The following is a 21,559-nucleotide window of genomic DNA, read 5'->3' on the forward strand; positions in this document are numbered from 1 at the left end:
CTTAATAGCTATTAAGCGATGTTAATTACCTGTTACATAGGGCAGGCTGGAAGAATTGTGCTCAAACTGCTGGAGAGAGTGAATGGGGTGAGCGTGGATGCTTTGGCAGTTGTGAAGAAGGAGGCTGACCAGCATCATTGCTACCCATTTAATATTTATGGTCTCCCACTGGGTGCATAATACTGTACTAACTGTAACAAATAATGACCCTGAAAAGCTGTTTCTTGACCTCAAGAAGGGATGACAAGTGATAAAGCAGGTAGATCAAAGGCATTTAATGAGCATTCACTAAGTGACAGGCAGGGTAGCTGAGTAGTATGGAGGGGACAACAGTAGCAAAACACAATCCATGCCCTCAGGGAGAAGCTGAAACTGGGCTGACATGGAGGAGCTACTACTCCACACTTTTCAACTGTGATTGACTCTAGGATTCTGGGATTGCAAGTTCCAGCAGCTCACAAGAGCATCCCTGAATCCATACATTCCTGGGTCCATGGGTCTATGCACCCATTACCCCCTGCATCTGCTACCATATCACAAATGCATGCCCCACTCTGACCCACGGGTGTGTGGATGCAGGTCTGGCCTTGGGCTAATCAGTTTATCAGTGGTATTTATTTAGTACTTACTGTGTGTATTAAAAGCTTGGGAGAGTAGACCTTCACTCAGCAGAACTGATGCTCAGCAGAAGAGTGGATGCAGCTAGAGTTGCATCAAGACGTTTAGGCCTGTGCCAGGCTTTCTGCCTGACAAACTAAAAGAGGTGCTGCAATAAGATCAAACACATTCTGTCCTCAATCGCCTGCCCTTTTTAAGGGGTACTAATTTAACTGACTGAATTTTTAATGATGAGACATTTAGGCTTTTTGCTTTTTTATCAAAGTTAATCTCTGTGTGTATACAAGGTAATTTTCACAGCTATAAGTAAAAGAGGCTGGGCCCATTTCAAAATAAAGGCAAAAGGCATTGTAAATGTAATTTCTTCCAAATTACATCCATTACAATCACACCTGCACACACTTAGCTGCAATGAGAAGTGTCTCCTGCATTGGGCTTTTCAATAAAATTGTTCTGGAAACTACAGGGGCTTTGGTTACTGTTAAGAGTAAGCTGTCAAACTGGTGGGAGGCTCAAGGAAGAGGTGGCATTTTGTTTCTAGATGCAGCTCTTTGGATTCTATAAGACCATATTCCCTTTGTCAGGATAAGCCTGCAGAGTGTCTTCTCCATAAGTGGCAGAATCCCAAAAGGAATATATGATGAAGATTATGTAAAAATCACCCTTTGTATCACCCTGTGTATCATAGCTGGAGCACATGCTCAGATAATTAAATTAAGAAGTTACCTCTGACCTTTCAATCAGGGCATCGCAGAAGGCAGGCTTGCTTGCCAGCTTGAAAATCTAAGGACAAGTTGGAAAAATTTATGAAACAGCTGCCTGAAGTCTGATGTGGTTATCAGAAGAGGCAGAGGTACCAAGTATGGAGCCATGATGTGCTAGCAAAGAAGGACCACAGCTTTCTCAGCATCACAAAGCTAAGATCAAAACAACTAACAGCTTCATGGGAGCAAATCATGGCAGTGAATGCCCTCACAATATAATTGTGGCATTTATTAAGCACTTATTCTATGCCAAATACTAACCCAATCTCTGGACCACACAGGCCAGCCTCAGGGTTCACAACCAGAGAAGAATGACATTGTGATGTGGATAGGCAATAGCACTTTAGGCAGGGTAATTTAGAGAAGCAGCGTGGCCACGTGGATAGAACACAGGCCTAGGAGTGAGAAGGACCTGGGCTCTAATCCCAGTTCTGCTATTTGTCTACAATGTGACCTTGGGCAAATCATTTTGCTTCTCTGTGCCTCAGTTATCGCATCTGTAAAATGGGGATTAAGACTGTGAGCCCCATGTGGGATTGGGACTGTGTCCAACCCAATCACCTCGTATTGACCCAAGAGCTCAGTACAGGGCCTGGCACATAGTAAGTACTTAAATACCACAGTTATTATTATTCTTACCTAGGCTGTCCCACCGCTGGTAGCAGGATGGGGATGGAACAGCCAAGATCGAGGGCCATGGCAGCAGGGTAGTTCAGACTGCCACTGCCCCAGGCAAGAAGGTACCTTGCCATTTTGGGTTTCAGAATTCAACAGGCCCTCTAGCCACACCAATGCATAAGCTTCTTGTGGGTCTGTGTTTCACCCCAGAGATATCTTTGTCTTTCATTTCTTTTCCTTTCTGGATGTCTCTGTCTCTATGGGAGGGTCCTTTCTTATTTTTCTCAGAATCTTGCTCTCATCCATTCCGCAGCTCTGTCTTTCTCTCCTCCCATCCCCTCCGAGGAACCCTACCCAAAGTTAGCCTCTCCACACTCAAAATGAAAAGTTGGCACTTATGATGTGACACCAGCTGGTGCTCATATTCAAGGCCAGGTGGGTCAGAGTTAGTACCCTGCCCTGTAATCCAGGTGACCTGGGCTCTGGTAGCAGAGTGTTTCAACTCGGGACAGTTTCCTCACTGAAATTAAGCCTAGCTGGCCCATCAAGCACAATCAGAATCCCTCAATGGGGGTGAGGGAGGATTAATGAGCTAATGATTACATAGGTGCTTTGTAGCTATGCCCTATTTGGCTGGCAGGCACTGTGTAATCACCAGGTAATAACACTGGGAGCCACATAAACAAGCCACTGGATGTCCGAACAACCACAGAGACAGGGGTCCTGTTGAGATTTCCAGTTCCTTTAACTTTTGCACAGTATTTTCCCCAGGCAAAAAGAGAGCTCTAGTTTTTTCATGAAGCATGCTTAGCCACTGCTGTGTATACAGCCTACTTTGCCATTTAAAGTCAAATAACACAGTGGGTTTGTTGCATTACTGCACTTTCACCTGGCTTCTAATGTAAGGGGGGGAATGCTGCATTATAGAAACTGCACAGAAGGTTGGTGAACACATGGGGTCAAAAGGCAATCAATGTCTTGACTTCTCCTAGTTCTACTCTTTCTTCCTTGGGGCAAGTCGAAGAAAGGTGCTTCTAGACATTTGTGTGGAAGAAACCAGGGCAGGGCACTGCCCGGCCAGAAGAGGACAACATTCCTATATTAGCAAGGGGTTTGTGAGGGGAGCCCAGGTGCTTGGCCTGAAAATGGACATGGGCTCTTTAGAGGGGTTTGTGTTAGGGCTGACCTGGAAGGAGATAAAAAGCAAGGTCACCAAAACCCCATCAGGAGGCCAGGTCGCCGGGGTTGGGGAATACTGGATAAAGATCATGTTCTGAGAAAATACAAACCTTTGTGGCAAGGGATTAATTGAGAGGCTTCTAGGGAGATCTCAGCTATATAACTGTATTTTTGTGATTAGGGTTTCATTTGCAGAGAAGCGAGTTTTATGCTTGGGATTGGAGGAGGCAATCTATTGACTCAATAAAAAATACAGCTGCCCAGAGTGGCTAGCCCCCTAACACTGTCAGAACCACTAAATAAATCCTTGAGAAGCACCTTCCTGAAGGTGGGTTTAAATTTGCATTATTTAAATTTGCATTATGGTCAGAGCCAGCCAAAACTTTGCTATTGATGCCTGTCTACTTGTTTTGTTTTGTTGTCTGTCTCCCCCTTCTAGACTGTGAGCCTGTTATTGGGTAGGGATTTTCTCTTTCTGTTGCTAAATTGTACTTTCCAAGCTGTGCAGTGCTCTGCACACTGTAATTGCTCAATAAATACAATTGAATGAATGAATGAATGATAGAAGCTCAGCTCTAGGCGGTGATCTTATAGCACGCAGGGAGTGTGACAGTCCAGAGGGTCCTGAGCCAAATCAGGAGACCCCAAAACCCAAGAAGATGGAGGGTTGGTTGGTTGTGGCCCTACTCACTAACCCAGGCAGTCACTGGGGGATAAGGGGAAGCAATTTAGTTCAGGACTCACTACACCTGCCCTGGGCCTGACCGATATTGAGTAAACTGCACTGCTCATCCAATAAATCCTTGAGTCCAAAACGGCCTGGATTAATTCAATCAATCGTATTTATTGAGCGCTTACTGTGTGCAGAGCACTGTACTAAGCGCTTAGCACTGTACAATTCAACCCTTACTCACACAAGTGTGGGTCCCCTTCCCCTGGAGGAGCCCCAAATCCACCCTTTCTCATCCCACTTTAGGGTGGAAATAGCACCTGGATCTTATTCGTCCAGTTGTTTCCAGCTCCTGGTGACAAAAACCTTATACATAGATGAGCAACAAAAACAGGCTTAGAGGGGATTTACAAAAATAGATTGCAACCTGTTCTCCACTTCACTTACAGGAATGCTGGGGATTGCAGGGAGGATGTGAAGGGAAACTGGGGGGAGTTTGCAAAGTGTTATGAGGGTTCGCACTAAGGGTTAGAAGTTTCCATGCACATAAGTGCCAAACATGGGCTTTTCCAGCAGAAAAATCTAGTTCAAAAGACCTTTGCCTCATACCAACTCAGTCGCTTGGTCCCTCTATAACTTGCAGTGTGATTTCAGGCCATCCCCTGAACCTTTCTACGCCTCTGTTTGCCATTTAAAGAGGGCAATATTACTTTTTTGGTCCAGTTTGCTGGAATCTCCAAAAGTGAATCTGTCCAAACATTTTGACCTCTCCAGGCTGGATCAGGGTATTATGCCTACTAAATTTTCCTTCTTAATTCACAGTTGCTGAATGGATTGTACCAGGCTGTCGTGTTCCCCAAGTGATGGCTTTAGTTCTAGGCTGAAAAATGCCCACACACCTCCGAGAGAAAGTGTTCTATAACTAAAAATAATTATAACAACGATGAAACTTCAAGCTCACTCAGCAATTTGCCCTCTTGCAAAAATTCTCCACAGAGAGGTCTTGTCCTGACCCTGTTCCTGCTTGGGAGGCAGATGTAAGAGTTAATTACAATGATGGATGAACACCTGGGTTGTGCTCATGCCTTTTGCTGAGCTTCAGTGCCAGGTGCATGCTCCACAATTTTGAACTTCGCTTTGCCACTGTGGCACCAACAAGCAGCCCTACATATTCCCCACTGCCTCCCCCCAAATTCCCTCTACTTCCCTGGAGAGAATGCTGGGAAAAACCACAGCAACACATACTCACAGGCCAGGGAAAACCTGCCCTCCATCAGATTTGGGCATACAATTAACAGTCCCTTACTTCTACATCAATGACAGAAAGATTCTGGAAAAAGCCACATTCTCATTGTTTTGAACCTAGGCTCAGAGTTAAAACCTGGAACGATACTCCTTCCAATATATCTCTTTGGCAACTTTCCTCCGATTTACCCCTCTGCACAAAAACTAAGCTCTGAACCTAATTACAGAATTTATTCTTGACTTTGAGCTGAGTGGTTCAGAGATGGCTCTATTTAACTTGCTTGATCCAGATCCCAGTTTAATAAATGTTTATGGTAAAGATAAAATAATGCAATAGATTAATATGGCACTTACTAACACAAGAGCTCATCTTTGGGTCAACAATCCCATTTCATCCTCACCATATTCCAATGAGCAGAGATGGTAGATTTTACTATCCAGATCTTCCAGATAGGAGACAGAAGGCCCAGAAAGGTTGCAGCTTGTCCAAAGATACCTATTTAGTCAGTGGCAGGGCTATGACTAGAATCCACATCCCCTGTTTCCAAGCCTAGGTCTCTTCCTCTTCCCAGAAAAGCTGTCACCATATCAAAGCCGTAACAGCACAACAATCACTTCTGCTCACCCTCTGCCACACCACTTTCCTACTCACTAAAACTCCTGTGCCTCTTAGTCTATATTTTTCCACACTAAATTCCCAATCTTTTTAGTCTCTCCTTGTACTGGAGCATTTCCATCCGACTGATCAGTCAGATCAGTGGTATTAATTGAGGACTTACTATGTGTTCAGCACTGTACTAAGCATTTGGGAAAGTACAATATAGAGTTGGCAGGTACAGTCACTGCCCATTAAGCGTTTACAGTCTACAGGGATGATAGACAGCCTGATGATTCCCAGTCTTATGTCCTTTTATTTTGTTTTCTATCCCTTCCTGGTGATAGCCAGCATTGAGTTTTGTTCTTCCAACTGCTGCTGCACATTGGATCAATGATTTAAAGGAACAGCTGGACTGATACCGACACTTTCTGGAGTTGTATCTTTCTTGATACAACTCATCATGGAGTTGTAGTTTGGATTGTTTTTCCCTGGATCCATTACCTTTTGTTTATTTTAATGGCATTAATATATTAAGTGCTTACTACGTGCCAAACAATGTTCTAAGTACTGGGGTAGATACACGCTTATGGGGTTGGACACAGTCCCTGTCCCACTTAGGGCACTCAGTCTAAATTGAAGGAAGGAGGATTTAAGCCCCATTTTACAAGGAACTGAGGCATAGAGAAATGAAGTGACTTACCCAAGGTCACACAGCAAGCAAGTGGCAGAGTGGGGACTAGAACCCAGGTCTTTTTACTCCCAGGCCCATGCTCTTTCCCCTACATCTCACTGCTCACAAAGATCAGACACCCAATTTTCTCACCTTCTCACGTAGAGCTCTTTCTGCAGTTTATGCTCAGCAGCACATTTTTCCACCCGCCCCAGCTACACCTTTAGCTCCTGGAAAGCTACACCGACAGGTATCCTTGGAAAACCCCACTCACCAACCCTTTGACAAGCACAACTGTCACACATCTACATAGAGCGCTAGAGTTACCCCCTCCTAGGGTCATGGTGTCAGAAAAGTGAAGTCCCATGCTGGTTGGGAAACTTCCATCAGCAAGTTTTAATGCACAAGCAAATGTTGGGCCATTAAGTGGGGGTGGAGTTCACAGAGTAAAGGGCTTCCAGAGACTTGGTCCCCTGTTGAAAATTCACCTCTACTTCAGGACAAGCTGCTCACCTTAATCCTAAGGCTGAATGGCCAGGGACTTGGGAATGCCAGTGAAGGGTGGACAGACAGGCCAGATCCCCTGGTGACCTGGGATTAAACCCTTCCTGAAACAAGCAGCAGGCTGTGGGGACCCCAGCCCACTCAGGGACAAAATGGCCTTTCGTATATTAAAGAAGAGTTTCTGCTACCCAAGCCTTCAGAATTCTAGCTGCAGAAAGGAAAGGGTGTAAGTATATATTCCACTTTTTACCAGTACAAACCCAGATTCCACAAGCTGCCAGGCAGTTTCACAATGCTTCTTAATCCCTTCCTACTGTTCTCCAAGGGGCATGAAGCAGAATGAGCCCTCCGCCAAGAGCTGAGAGGAAACTGTTCTTCCCCATCCACCGCCTCCTCCATCCTTTCTGTTCAGCAGCCGGTGACAGCCCTGCTGTGTCCACGAAGTCAACTGTTTCATTTCTTCCTCTGACTAACAAGGAATTTGCCCCAGAAGGAGCCTGAAAATAAATTGTGCATAAGTCATGGTTTCCAAACTCACTAGAAGTTTTGTTCCATGATATTTTTATCCTTCTGGAAATGTTTCTCCAAGGGGTGAATTACCCTCCCTAGAAAATAAAATAGAAGACTATTTAAATGACTCTGGTTGCCCCACTTGGGCAAGTCTGGCATTTGCTACAGCAGCTGAAGTACTGCTTAGATTAAGGAATACACATATGAATGGTTCACAGAGTACCTTGAAATATGTGAACAACATTTCCAACATTGGGGACCTTTTGACTCTCAAGAAGCTATGTGTGTCTGGGGAGAGGATAAGATTCAGAGCTGAAGGAAAATGATACACCAATTTTCATAAACAGAAATGAAATGTAACTTCATTACACAGGAGCTTGGTAACTCAATACTGGAAGTTCCGCAAAGTGAATGATAAGGGATTGGTGGTGAGATTCACCTTCAAATGCCATGCCAGGTAGTAATGGTATCACGACAGAGTAAAGATTGGATCCTATGGTTTGACAAGATTCTGGAGTATATTCCTGGAATATTACCAGTATTTTCACTTTAAAGGTGAACGTTAAAAACAAGTTACAATAATAATAATAACAAAAATAATTATGGTATTTAAGGGCTTTCAATGTGCCAGGCACTGTACTAAGGGCTGGGGTGGATTCAAGCAAATCAGCTTGGATAGAGGCCCTGTCCCACATGAGGCTCATAGTCTTAATTCCCATTTTACAAATACAGTAACTGAGGCACAGAGATGTTAAGCAACTTGTCCAGAGCAACACAACAGACAAGTGGTGGAGCTGGGATTAGAACCCAGGTCCTTTTCACTCCCAGAATGGCACCCAGTTAAAGAGAATGAACATGAAAGTCCCAAGGAGGGAAAGCCTGAGAAACGGATGTTAAGGAGTGCTGGGAATTGGCATTAGAGGGAGTCTTTACTTGTTCTGGGTAACAAGGATGTTAATCCCCTCAATGGCTGCACAGTGGCTAAAAGATGTTACTGAGCCTGAGATTTTCCAGGTTGCACCTGGGTCGGTGTTGGCACTGGAATTGATTTCCATGCCTTTTGATTTTTCCTTGACTATTTAAGCAGGAAAAAAAAATACACCTACTCACAAAATACTTTAGGGGCCTCGTCTTAGGAGCCTCCTTAAGTGTATGGAATAGCTGTCAATACGGATAGCTCTTCCCCTATTGGCTAGGGTGCTAGACTCTATCATCTCTCACTGCAGTGGAAGACTCAGGAGTCATCTTAGATTATTTCCTTCCAAACCCATTACCTTCCTTAAAAGGCCACAATCCAGAGAGATGGAAAGAGGCAGTAATTTTAATCAACTCAATTTACTAATGGGAAACCAAGACAAAAACAGGTTGAGTGACTTGCCCAAGGGCACATGGCATGTCAGAATTGGAACCCAAGTATTATGAAGCATTCGGTGGTAGAATGGACTAATTTTGCTTCCATGATGAGAGCTCTGTTTTTGCACCCTCCTTTGACCCCATGCACAATTTCTCTGGAGATGAAGTAAGGGGAACCTCAGCCCCTCCTTGCTTCTGCCACAGAGCAAGAAAGAAGGTTGGAGAAAGGAGGAGGAGGCCTGCCATTCCAGGCCCCCCTTCACCCCCCAGCCTCTGGGCATCTAGAGCTGGTGGGGACTGATGGAAGTGACCCAGAGGCACCTCAGCCAACCTTGCTCTGGTGCCCCAATCGCTGCACCAACCCTTCTGGCTCAAGCAGTTGCATCTGCTCTTCTCGGAGCCCTGAGAGGCACTGCCTAATTTAATCTTCAAGGACAAAAGAGGTTGGGCTTTATAAGAAACAGAAAAACTCTCAAAGGCAGGTTTATTTTAAGGAACAGAAGGAATGTTTCCTCAGCTCATTTCCAAAGATCAGAATACAGTACACTTTTAAAAACTTCCTTCTTTCTCTTCTGTTCCCTAAAATTACTGCTTGCCCCACTTTACAGTTCAGCGTCCTCTAGTATTTCCCTGGAGCCAACATAACCCTTGCTCACTCTTTTTTGGCATTTTTGCCTAAAACGGAGGGGGAAAATCCCAATCCCACAGCTCCAAATGCCCACTGTGTCTGACTCAGCTTAGAGAAGACCAAAGGCCAAGTCCTAATTCTGCATTTTCCATTACTCTGCATTCTGCTGCAAAAGCCTCTCTAGGTTAATGGCTAATAAGGTCCCTAGGCGAATACCTAGTGCTCCACTAGAACAATCTCACCTCTGGGGAAATGGAGAAGGCAAAGCTGGCCGTAACCTACCCTTGGTAGAGGGCCAACTGAGGTGCCCATGATAATGTGGTGTTATCAAAATGGGTGTGAGTTTGAAGGCCCTGTCCCCCCACTTAAAAATACCATCATCATCATCACTTGCAAACCCCTAAAATTCAAATTTTCTCCTGGCAGCTGGCAGGAGGATAGGTGGGGATCTTGGGGCTTATAGCAGTGAATGGACAAGCAAGTAGCTATGCTGACACTGCCACTTTCAGTACAATAATAAAAACAGTGGTATTTGTTGAGTGCTTACTACTAAATGCCCCGTATTGTACCAAGCACTGAGGAAGTTACAAGACAAGCATGTCAGAAACAGCCCCTGTCCCACATGGGGCTCCATCTAAGTAGGTGAGTGAACAAGTACTGAATGCCCATTTTGCAGATGAGGGAATTGAGGGATAGAGAAGTTAATTGACTTATTGATGGCTGTGGGGAGAGTCAGGATTAGAACCCAAGTCCTCTGACCCCAAGGCCCATGTTGCTTCCCTCCCTCCTCTGACTCCCAGGTTCATGAGGCAACCAATGTGGCTGGAACTGTGTAAGGAGCCAATGCAGAGGAAACATCTTTTGGAGGAGGAGAGGGCACACATCTTCTGGCAACCATAGTAGCGATTCTTGGGTCAGTAATTTTGGGTCCTCCTTCGGAGGAGCAGCTTAGCTCAGTGGAAAGAGCACGGGCTTTGGAGTCAGGGGTCAGGGGTTCGAATCCCTGCTCTGCCACATGTCTGCTGTGTGACCTTGGGCAAGTCACTTAACTTCTCTGAGCCTCAGTTCCCTCATCTGTAAAATGGGGATTAAGACTGTGAGCCCCACATGGGACAACCTGATCACCTTGTATTCCCCCACCCCCGCCAGCATTTAAAACAGTGCTTTGCACATAGTAAGCGCTTAACAAATGCCATTATTATTATTATTATTAATGACAAAGGAACTGGTGAGGGTGGGCGACCTGGCTACTAATTCTCTGCTTCCCTGCTGCTGCCACCATGATTGGCAATCCCAGGTGGAGGAGCATCAGGGTGAGCACTTCTCCTGGTATGGGTTTTTGTCAGGCAAGGAGGCTCCTCCTTCGTATTCTCTTTCATCTCAGTACATCTGCATCTGGGTGGCTCATCCTTTCAAAGTCTCACTCTCCTTATCTTCCTCTCTCTCTTCTCCCTCCCTGCTTTTGTATGTCCTTATTTGTCTGTCTCACTCAGAGTGTAAGCATCTTGTGGTCAGGAAACATGTCTTGTGCTTCTGCTGTAGTTTCCAAGGGTGTTGTGTTCAGAAGGTGCTGAATAAATACTTTTACTCCAACTGCTATTATTATTTGATCCCTCTTTCCTGTCTTTTTCTTCCTTTCTATTTCTGGATGACTGGGAAGTTGAGGTTCGTGACTGTGGGGAAGCACCAGGCTATTAAGTGCTATGGTAGGGGCTATCCCCCACATTCTATTACAACTGTACTATAAGCTCCAGTAATGGTAACAGTAATAATAATGATGATAATAATAACCGTGGCATAACAATCAATCAATCAATCGTATTTATTGAGCGCTTACTGTGTGCAGAGCACTGTACTAAGCGCTTGGGAAGTACAAGTTGGCAACATATAGAGACAGTCCCTACCGAACAGTGGGCTCACAGTCTAAAAGGGGGAGACAGAGAACAAAACCAAACATACTAACAAAATAAAATAAATAGAATAGATATGCACAAGTAAAATAAATAGAGTAATAAATATGTACAAACATATATACATATATACAGGTGCTGTGGGGAAGGGAAGGAGGTAAGATGGGGGGATGGAGAGGGGGACAAGGGGGAGAGGAAGGAAGGGGTTCAGTCTGGGAAGGCCTCCTGGAGGAGGCATATGTTAAGCACTTACTATGTATCAAGCACTGTACTAAGTGCCGGGGTAAATACAAGATAATCAGGTCCCAAATGGAGCTCATGGTCTAAATAGGAGAGAGAACCCCATTTTGCTGATGAGGGAATTAAGGCACAGAGAAATTAAGTGACTTGCCCAAGGTCACACACACAACTGGTGGAGCTGAGATTAGAACCCAGGTCATCCGGCTCCCAGGCCCCTTGCTCTTTGCACTAGGCAGCAGTGCTTCTCAAGTATGCTTTAGGACTTCAACTGTGCAAATACTGATTCCATTTCATCTCAGATATTGAAGTTTAAGTACTTACAGTAACAACAGTACAACAGTAACAGTACAGCTCGCCCTTCTAGACTGTGAGCACAGTAAGTGCTCAATAAATACGATTGAATGAATGAATGAATACAATTGAATGAATGAATGGATGAATGAATGGATGGATGAATGAATGGATGAATGAATGAACAACGGGCTCACAATCTAGAAGGGGGAGACAGACAACAAAACAAGTAGACAGGTGTCAATACCTGCAGAATAAACAGAATTATAGCTATATACACGTCATTAATAAAATAGAGTAATAAATGTGTACAAATATACACAAGTGCTGTGGTGAGGGGAAGGGGGAAGGGTTGTTGGGGGCGATGGGGAGGGGAGGAGGAGAGGGAAAATGGGGGGCTCAGTCTGGGAAGGCCAGATACGAATTTTACCTCTACCCCCACTCTTAACGAAAGTGGTAATAGGGAGCGAAATGACTAAAAGATGGGCATCAACAGGGAGGGAAGTAAAATAATTTGGTTTATCCACCGACTAATTCACATCTTAGCCAACATGTACTTCCCAAGCACTTAGTACAGTGCTCTGCACACAGTAAGCGCTCAATAAATATGAATGAATGAATGAAAAGCAATGAGAGAGAGGAGTCAAATGGCAGCAGTCCCAATGGTGGTGACATGGGTGGGGAGTCACCTGGGGCCAAGCCAGTTTGCATAGCTGGCCTATTTATTTGCCATTGCAGAGTCACCTTGCTGCATTATATAATCATCAATCGTATTTATTGAGCACTTACTATGTGCAGAGCACTGTATATAATGTGTGAGACACCACTACAGATACACTAAGCACTTGAGTTTTCACAAAGGGTGTGCAGGGGGAGGGATTATTTCAGGATTTTTGCTAGGTCAAATCAGGGATTAAGATTAGATAAAACAGGCTTTTCTGATAGTGAAGTTAATAGTTTCAAACACTGTAAAAAGTTACCAAAAAAGGAATGAAATTTCCTTCTCTGAGAATCTTTAAAAATAGGAAGACAACATTTCTCAGAGCTCATTTATGTGTGGTCCTACATTAAGGCAGGCGAATGAACTAAATGAACTCCTAAATCCCTACCTGCCCTGGGAATTTTTTTTAATGATTCTTGTTCAGTGCTTACTTTGTGCCAAACACTGTACTAAGCACTGGGGTAGCTAATAATAATAATAATTAATAATTATGGTATTTGTTAAGCACTTACTATGTGCCAGACACTGTACTAAGGCGCTGGGGTGGGTACAAGCAAATTGGGTTGGACACAGTCCCTGTGCCACATGGGACTCACAGTCTCAATCCCCAGTTTACAGATGAGGCAACTGAGGCACAGAGAAGTTAAGTGACTTGCCCAAGTTCATACAGTAGGCAAGTGACAGAGCCAGGATTAGAACCCTCCCAGGCCTGTGCTCTTTCCAATAAGCCATGTTGCTTCCCAAATTCAGGGTGCCCTTCTGTTCCATTGCCCTCCGGGGAGAAGAGAAACAAAACTAGCTTTCTCTAAAAGCAAAAGAATGCACACACATAATAATTGTGATATTTGTCAGGTGTTTTCTATGTGCCAGGCCCTGTTCTAAGCACTGGGTTATATACAAGTAAATTGGGTTGGACACAGTCCCTGTCCCACATGGGCCTCACAGTTTTAATACCCATTTTACAGCTGAGGCACAGAGAAGTGACTTGCCCAAGATCGCTCAGCAGACAAGTAGCACGGCTGGGATTAGAACCCAGGTCCTTCTGACCGCCAGGCCTGTGCTCCATCCACTTGGCCATGCTGGAGAAGGCTACAGCTGGTTAACAAAATTATAACAAAAACTCAACTTTTGACCAGAATGCTGAGGCTTTCTGCTATCAGAGGCATCTCCACCATGGCACTGGAGGACAGGTGTACTGGTGATTGATGGCAAACATCACATGTAGCCTATTGAAGGAGAGTTGAGTTTAGGAGGAGTAGCGGAAAGTTGGTTCTAAGAGCTTCAGATCCACCATGCTGCTGCCGTAACCGGACATTTCAGGGAGTCACTGAAAACTTTCCTCCTGACTCCAGGATTAGGCTCCAGTTCCATCACTTGAGAAACTTCTCATTGAAGGGTTTTGACCTTGAATATCCAAGGATTGCCCCACGATCCAAAAAACGTCATGACATACAGCCAGCCACTAAAGACTGAGCTTTTCTCTCCTACTGTATCACGTCTCTCAATTAAGCCAAACTGTTCCCTAATGAGTCCTGCAGGAAGAATTGCTTTACCCAGCAGCTAAAGTGACTTAAAATCAAATTAATCTCTTGTGTCCACAGTACCAGTAATTAGCCACAAGGCATTGTCTCTGCGGTCCTTCAGAAAGCTGAAAGTTAATAAATATTAAACATTAGTGGGACATAGGCATCTCTGGAGACTCCTGTGTATCAGCGTATTCACCACCCGACCTGTTGGTTGCATCCCAGAAACCGGGACAGGACATGAAACTGCCTAAATGAGGAGGACTTACCCTCCAGGCCAGCATGGAATTTTTTTTTTATTTTTTTTAATGGCATTTATTAAGTGCTTACTACGTGCAAGGCACTGTTCTAAGTGCTGGGGAGGTTACAAGGTGATCAGGTTGTCCCACGGGGGGCTCACAGTCTTCATCCCCATTTTCCAGATGAGGTAACTGAGGCACAGAGAAGTGAAGTGACTTGCCCAAAGTCACACAGCTGACAGATGGCCGAGTTGGGATTTTAAGTATCCTGGCTCCCATTCTTGTCCTTCACTTTCCTCCCCTCTCCAGTCCTCAAAAAAGAGAACCCAGTGATTCCTGATCAGTGACATTACTGAGGACCAAATTGGCCTCTTGCAAATATCAGAAAAGTCAGGGAGATTTTTAGCCAATGCAAACCCTAACTGAATTAGGAAGACAGGGAATTACAAAAGGAACTTCAACTGGTCTGGAAGTTTAATTCCTCTTTTAAGGGGATGACCTCTCTGCACATAATAATAATAATAATGACATTTATTAAGCCCTTACTATGTGCAAAGCACTGTTCTAAGCACTGGGGAGATTACAAGGTAATCAGGTTGTCCCACGGGGGGCTCACAGTCTTCATCCCCATTTTACAAATGAGGGAACTGAGGCTCAGAGAAGTTAAGTGACTTGCTCAAAGTCACACAGCTGACAATTGGCAGAGCCGGGATTTGAACCCATGACCTCTGACTCCAAAGCCCGTGCTCTTTCCACTGAGCCATGCTGCTTCTCATAGTAAGCGCTCAATAGATATCAATTATTGATCGATTGATTGACTACATTAAACTAACCAAGGCAGAGGGTTATCTGTCCTGGTCTTAAAGATGTACAAGGATGATGATCCCATCACCTGAGTGATTTTCCAAAGTTTCACCACTTCTATCTCATGTCTTCAACCGGCCAGCAGCAACACCTCCTACTACTTAATGTCCAGGAAGTCCCCCACCTTGTTTGGCAAAGAAAACTAGAACTTTGTTAGAATTCAGTAAGAGTTACATAAAGAAAGTTAGGTTTGGTTTGTGGAGAGAAGTGTGGAGGTCCAGGATGCAGCTGACCTGGCCTCCTCCTTAATCCCCTTCCCGGACCCAGGTCGGCGACTGGGGGTGAAGGTGCAGAACAGAAAGGAAGTGGAGTAGAAAAACTTGAGAGCCTCTTCCCAGCACGTTCCTGATTCATTCATTCAATCATATTTACTGAGCCCTTACTGTGTGTAAAGCACTGTACAAAGCACTTGGGAGAGTACAGTACAACAATAAACAGACACATTTCCTTCCCACAATGAGTTCACAGTCCAGAGATGCCACGTTTTCTATTGGGAAGGACTATAATGCAGCTACTGAAAAACCGTACTAACAAAAGTACAGTAGTCTAGGGAAGCCATGGCATTACTGAAAGAAGTCCTCCTATCGAAACACAATTTCCTTGGCCTCACTTGAAACCCACTTGCTCTTAGGTCCTCTAAGAAAATAAGGAACAACTGGTCAGTGTCTTTCTTAAGACACTTAGAGATAGTCATCGCCAACCTTCCCGTTTCCAGACTGATTGTAAACATCAGACCTCTTCGCCTGGTTTGAAGAGCCTGAGCCTGCTGTCCAGGGTTAGAGCAGCACAAGAAGCAAGTGGTTTTTGTAATGAAAAATGAATCATAAGTACAAGTTGACAGAAGAATCCTGCAGTTCAGACAATTACCCAGAGAACACATTTTCTGATAATTATAGTCCTAAAGATAGATCCACTTTGAAAATCCTTTCCCTTTTCTCAGGGAAGCTGTGGAGGTGGTTTGACAACAATCAGCTGCTGAGATGCATCACATTCTGGGGTGTTTCAAAGACTAGTTCCAAGAAATTTCTTGGAAGGTACCAGTTCCCAGAAGGGAGGGATGCTAGTCAGTGTGGTCACCCACACATCCCCTTTCTCCCTCCCCGACACACTCATATGTTCGCCTTGTGAGCCTCTGAACCCTGAATCTCATTTAAATGAGAATAATCCCACATGCAAGGAAAGGCTCAGGACCAGGTGGTGTTTTGGGGCAGAGCACAGGATTACCTGACTGACATCCCACCATGAGGCTGGTGTCTAGGAATGAAACAAGGGTGGGACAAGTTGAAAATCTACAGTCCCCTGCATAACTGGGAGACCTGAACCTAGTAAGGAGACATTTCTAGTTTCTGAAGCATTTTCACCGGGGCTACTTACAAGCTACACTCCTCATCAGATGGTAGGACAAGATTCCCAACAATCAGTTCCCTGGGATGTAATCAGCTTGGCAACACCACTTGCCTACTGGGCAGGACTTGTGAGAAGAACAGACTATAGCAGATCCCTAAGTAGTTGTTGAACAGCACATGGGCAGGCTGCGAGAGCAGAATAAATTATTTTAAAGACGTAGGCAAGCACACAGCCTCAAACGTTGGGATCTGACACTGGACTAACGGAAGAGCAAAGCGGTAGACAGCCTAGCATGAAACAATCATGGGAAGGATTTGTCTCCGTGACCAAAAGTTTCGGGACCAACAGGTCCCGAATAGGACAAATTAATTTACCCAGTAGGCGTATTCACTGAAGGAAAACAAGGTGGAAGAAGTGTCAGTCTTGCATTGGTCTTTTGAGTCACGCTCACGTGTTTGAGGAGGAATATACTGTCACAAGTATGATCATCTTTGAAAACCAGGACAGCTTTTGATATTTGGTGTCAGAGGGATGAATTTCAGGTGAGACTAACAGTAACCACGTGGAAGCAATGGCAAAGTCATGATCAGAATGAGCAGGGTAAAGAGACGGGAGAGGGCAACCTTGTGAAACCCAAGGGGAAAACGCTCTTTCCAGAGTTCCTCAAAAGCCACAGAAAAGAACAAAGAGGAGGTGCCTCTCCAGTTCAAACACTAGGCTCTCCCTCCATCAACAGCAGCTACTAGTAAATAGTGAAAAGCTTTGATTAGCAGGTGCAGGCTGGGCTCCAGGAGGAGGCATCAGTAGAGACAAAAAGAGGTAGCCATCAGCTTCCCTGCTATACTGCTCCATCAAAAAAAAAAAAAGTGCCAAATCACTGACTCGGCATGAGTGGGCATCTGACCCAAATGAGGTCTCAGAGGCCTGTGAAACTATTTCCCTGTGAAATTGGCCTCGGTCAGTCAATTATATTTATTGAGTGCTTTCTACGTGCAGAGGACTGTACTAAATGCTTTGGAGAATACAATATAATGAACAGGCACATTCCCACTCCGTACCCATCTGAGAATTTACACACAAAACACTTTTCAAAGTAGCATCCATCAAACCTGTCCTAGTCCCAGGCCTCTTGTCTGTTGCAGTCTTTTGAGTCAAAAAGGATGGGTGATGAGAAGGAAGACAAAAAGATTTAAACAGGATAACCTTAAAGGTAATTACCCAAAGAACACATTTTCTGATAATTATAGTCAGCTGAATTTGCAAACCGTCTAAAGATGCACAGACCATATCCAAGCACAGTGGGAGCACTGTTAATGCTCAAACATCTGAATCAAGGCCCTCAGGAAAATTCTCATGAAGGTCATGGCTCCAAGGTCAAGTAAGAGCAGTAACTACAAATACTGTAGTTTCTTTGTGCATGCAGACCTATACACACAGACACACACACATGCTAAGACCATATACATACTGAGAGATTTGCGGATACAAAATCAACTCTGAAGATTCTGGACCTCTCCAGAAAAGGTGGATAGGCTCCATCTTAACCATACACTCTCTTTCCCAATCAATTTCCCAAAGAGCATGACAGAAAAAAGCTCCCAACAAAACAGAGTTACTAGGTGAAGAAAAATCATTTGAATTTTAGACGAAGCTCAGAGCCCAGTGGGAGCAGAGGGCATGCATCAGCTGCATTTTCATCCACATTCAGATTAAAAAAGCTGCTTCAATCTAGCCAAGCTAGCTCTCTTCCTCCCTTCAAGGCCCTACTGAGAGCTCACCTCCTCCAGGAGGCCTTCCCAGACTGAGCCCCTTCCTTCCTCTCCCCCTCATCCCCCTCTCCATCCTCTCATCTTACCTCCTTCCCTTCCCCACAGCACCTGTATATATGTATATATGTTTGTACATATTTATTACTCTATTTATTTATTATTTATTTTACTTGTACATATCTATTCTATTTATTTTATTTTGTTAGTATGTTTGGTTTTGTTCTCTGTCTCCCCCTTTTAGACTGTGAGCCCACTGTTGGGTAGGGACTGTCTCTATATGTTGCCAACTTGTACTTCCCAAGCACTTAGTACAGTGCTCTGCACACAGTAAGTGCTCAATAAATACAATTGATTGATTGATTGATAGTGTCAAGTCATTTATTCACAGTCCACGAGTCTCTAGAAAGTTGACTGATGGCCACACCTTCTACTTAGCATCCCACCTCTCTCCAGAGCTTTGTTCATTCATTCATTCAATTGTATTTATTGAGTGCTTGCTGTGTGCAGAGAACTGTACTAAGCGCTTGGGAAGTACAAGTTGGCAACATATAATATTTGTTAATATTGATTGCCGCTCCCCAGTTCTGCCTTTCTTACCAGGATCCAGGAACTAGCAGCCAATGGAGGGGAGTGGGAGGTGGTGTTGGACTCCATGGGAACAGTAATTGCCCTGTCCCACGAACTGCCCTTCCCCCAGAAGCAGCTGTAGCCCCATACTCACCTTTCGCAGGAGAAAACAGATGCGCTCGATGTTTCTTAATCGCTCCCGCTGTGAGAAGACACACAAGAGTGAGAATGGATGTCAGATTTGGGAGAAGTCCAGAAAAAGCCATCAAGAACCCATTTCCTACCATTTCTGCCAAGAAAATAGTCATCAACCTCAGCAGCAACTATGTCACTTGCAAGGATCCTGGATTGAAGTTGGCTTTCAGCAGACAGAAAACTCTCCAGTTTCTCACTGAAACTCTCCATTCAGCTACCCACACAAAGAAAATAAAGGTTCCCAATAAGAGAGATGCAGGTCAGCCTTCATACCTTCTCTTCCCAATTGTTTTCTATTGAATCAGGATAATGCTGCCTCTGAGAGAAGACAGAAGAGGCAGATTATTTTTCCTCTTATCTGGGGCTATTGATCGCCAGAGTCATCATCCAGTTGGTATCACCCTCTGACCTTCAGTTTTGTGTCACAACTGAAGTCTCTCTAAAAGTCATCTCCAGGCTTTTCCAACTCCGAATGATTTTAGCTCACACCTGACTCAGGCCATTTATTTAATTTATTAGAATGAAAACCTGAGTGCAGCAAGCTTCCTACAACCTACAGTCTGTCCTACCTTGAGCACTATAGGGTTGTCTCTCTGCCTGCAAGTGTATTTCCTATAAACTTGTCCTTTTGCAATACAATATTAGTAGAGGTGGAGAAAGCAGCGTGGCTCAGTGGAAAGAGCCCGGGCTTTGGAGTCAGAGTTCACGGGTTCGAATCCTGGCTCTACCAATTGTCAGCTGTGTGACTTTGGGCAAGTCACTTCACTTCTCTGTGCCTCAGTTCCCTCATCTCTAAAACAGAGAATAGGATTGTGAGCCCCCCGTGGGACAAGCTGATCATCTTGTAACCTCCCCAGCGCTTAGAACAGTGCTCTGCACATAGTAAGTGCTTAATAAATGCCATTATTATTATTATGATTATCGGTTGGCTCTAAGTGCCTTCTGGGAAAGCATCAGAAGTTTCTGACCATTCACATCAACGTGCTGCTCCTCCAAACGACCAGGATGAGATGGAAGGAAGGACTGTGGGGAAGGACAACTGGCTTGGGGAAGTGGAGAATTCAGGGAGTAATGGTGGGAGAGGCTGGGAAAAGATTTGGAAATGGGGACTTGAGGAAAGGCCCTGAGCTGACTTTTCCCTGCCAACACACGTCAGTTCTCTTCCCAGCCCTTCTGCTTCTCCTGTTCCAAACTAACCCTGAGCCAGCTTTCTTTTGCTGCTGCTTCTACCTTACTCCCACTGTCCTCACCACTGCAGATCCTCATCGCACCACTGATAACCCTCTCCGAATCCCCCACAGCCTTTAGGCAGACCTTTGAACTAGTCATATTGAAATACACATATTTCTTCCAAGGAATCGCTAGAAAGTCTTCCAGTCACATGCCTAGGAACAAGCAACAATAACATTTATGTCTGTGATGTGAAACTTTGCTTAATACTTCCAATCTCTGGTTCATTTGAGGTTTTGGACTCCAACCAAGGACAGCTAGAGGAATTTCCCTCAATAAACAACAAGACTTTTGCTCAGATGAAAAAGTATGGTCAGGGTCAGGTTTTGTTTCTGTCTCCTAGAGACTTCAACCACACTGACAAGCTAAATCCTAAATCATTTCAGTCCTCCTTCCCCTTTAGCTCCTTCAAAACCCAGCGAGACTTCTCAAATTCAAAACTGGACAAGGTGATTTCCAAGCTTTACTCACCGCATGAACTGGATTGCACTGATCTATGGGGCTCTTGAAATCTGTTCTCAACTCATCAAAGGCAATTATCTGAAAAAGAACATGGAGAACCAGACTGTGTCAAAGGCAAATGTCAATCAGCATCCAGGATGAAATGATAGGTAGTGTGTGAATGTACTTCAGCCATTTCTGTATTACCTGGGGCAGCAGGGCACTAGGTTTGCACAGATGACTGAAATCCACAGATCATCCAAAGCCTCATTCAAGTTGCTATTAAGAAGCAAAATTGGCAGATTTTTAAATCACCTCCTCTCCCAGCTCCTGGGAGAAGTTTAATGGCCAAAGGGCAATTAGAAGAGGAGGGGAAACCGGGACCTAAACAATGCAAAAACTGGATAACCAGCCTTTGGGTAATGGAAAAATGGAAGGAAGCATAATTGGTTTAAGCACAGGACATTGACCCATTAATTCTCCAAAGGAGTAAATGAAGCAGACACTGAGAGACTTGACTTTCACTTTACAGAGGTCAGAAGACAGCCCAAATGTGATGATTTTCCAACCTATTTGTGTATCCCTGTACAACCTCCTTACATAAGGCAGTTTGACTCTTGGGAAAATGAGTTTTCTGTCCATCTCTCTAGGACACACTCTCTGCTTCCTTTTCCCTCGGGATCTGTTCCTGTCTCTACACTGATTTCCATTTCTTTTAAAAAACCTCAACTTGTGCAACGAGAACAAAGGGTTTCAACTTTTAAATACGTTTCCCACTTCCCCTCCCTGCGCAAACCCTCAGTTTAGTCTCAAGGGTTCAAGTGACATAATACCTCCATTTTGTAGCTGAACGCTAAATTTCTGA

The 21,559-nt window shown here is 44.5% G+C and overlaps 1 protein-coding gene across 5 annotated transcripts in view; it reads right to left on the reverse strand.

Annotated features, from left to right (window-relative positions):
• The window catches only part of CNIH3 (cornichon family AMPA receptor auxiliary protein 3), a 124,527-nt gene that overhangs the window by 14,729 nt on the left and 88,239 nt on the right, over positions 1-21,559 (reverse strand). For all 5 annotated transcript variants that reach the window (XM_038761299.1, XM_038761296.1, XM_038761295.1 and 2 more), the window contains 2 exons: positions 20,725-20,793; positions 18,983-19,030 (listed from right to left, as the gene is read on the reverse strand). In XM_038761299.1, the coding sequence (XP_038617227.1) occupies positions 18,983-19,030; positions 20,725-20,793 (117 nt within the window). The remainder of the gene's footprint in view (positions 1-18,982; positions 19,031-20,724; positions 20,794-21,559) is intronic.

The sequence above is a fragment of the Tachyglossus aculeatus genome, chromosome 19, assembly GCF_015852505.1.
Source record: "Tachyglossus aculeatus isolate mTacAcu1 chromosome 19, mTacAcu1.pri, whole genome shotgun sequence".
Taxonomy (NCBI): Eukaryota; Metazoa; Chordata; class Mammalia; order Monotremata; family Tachyglossidae; genus Tachyglossus; species Tachyglossus aculeatus.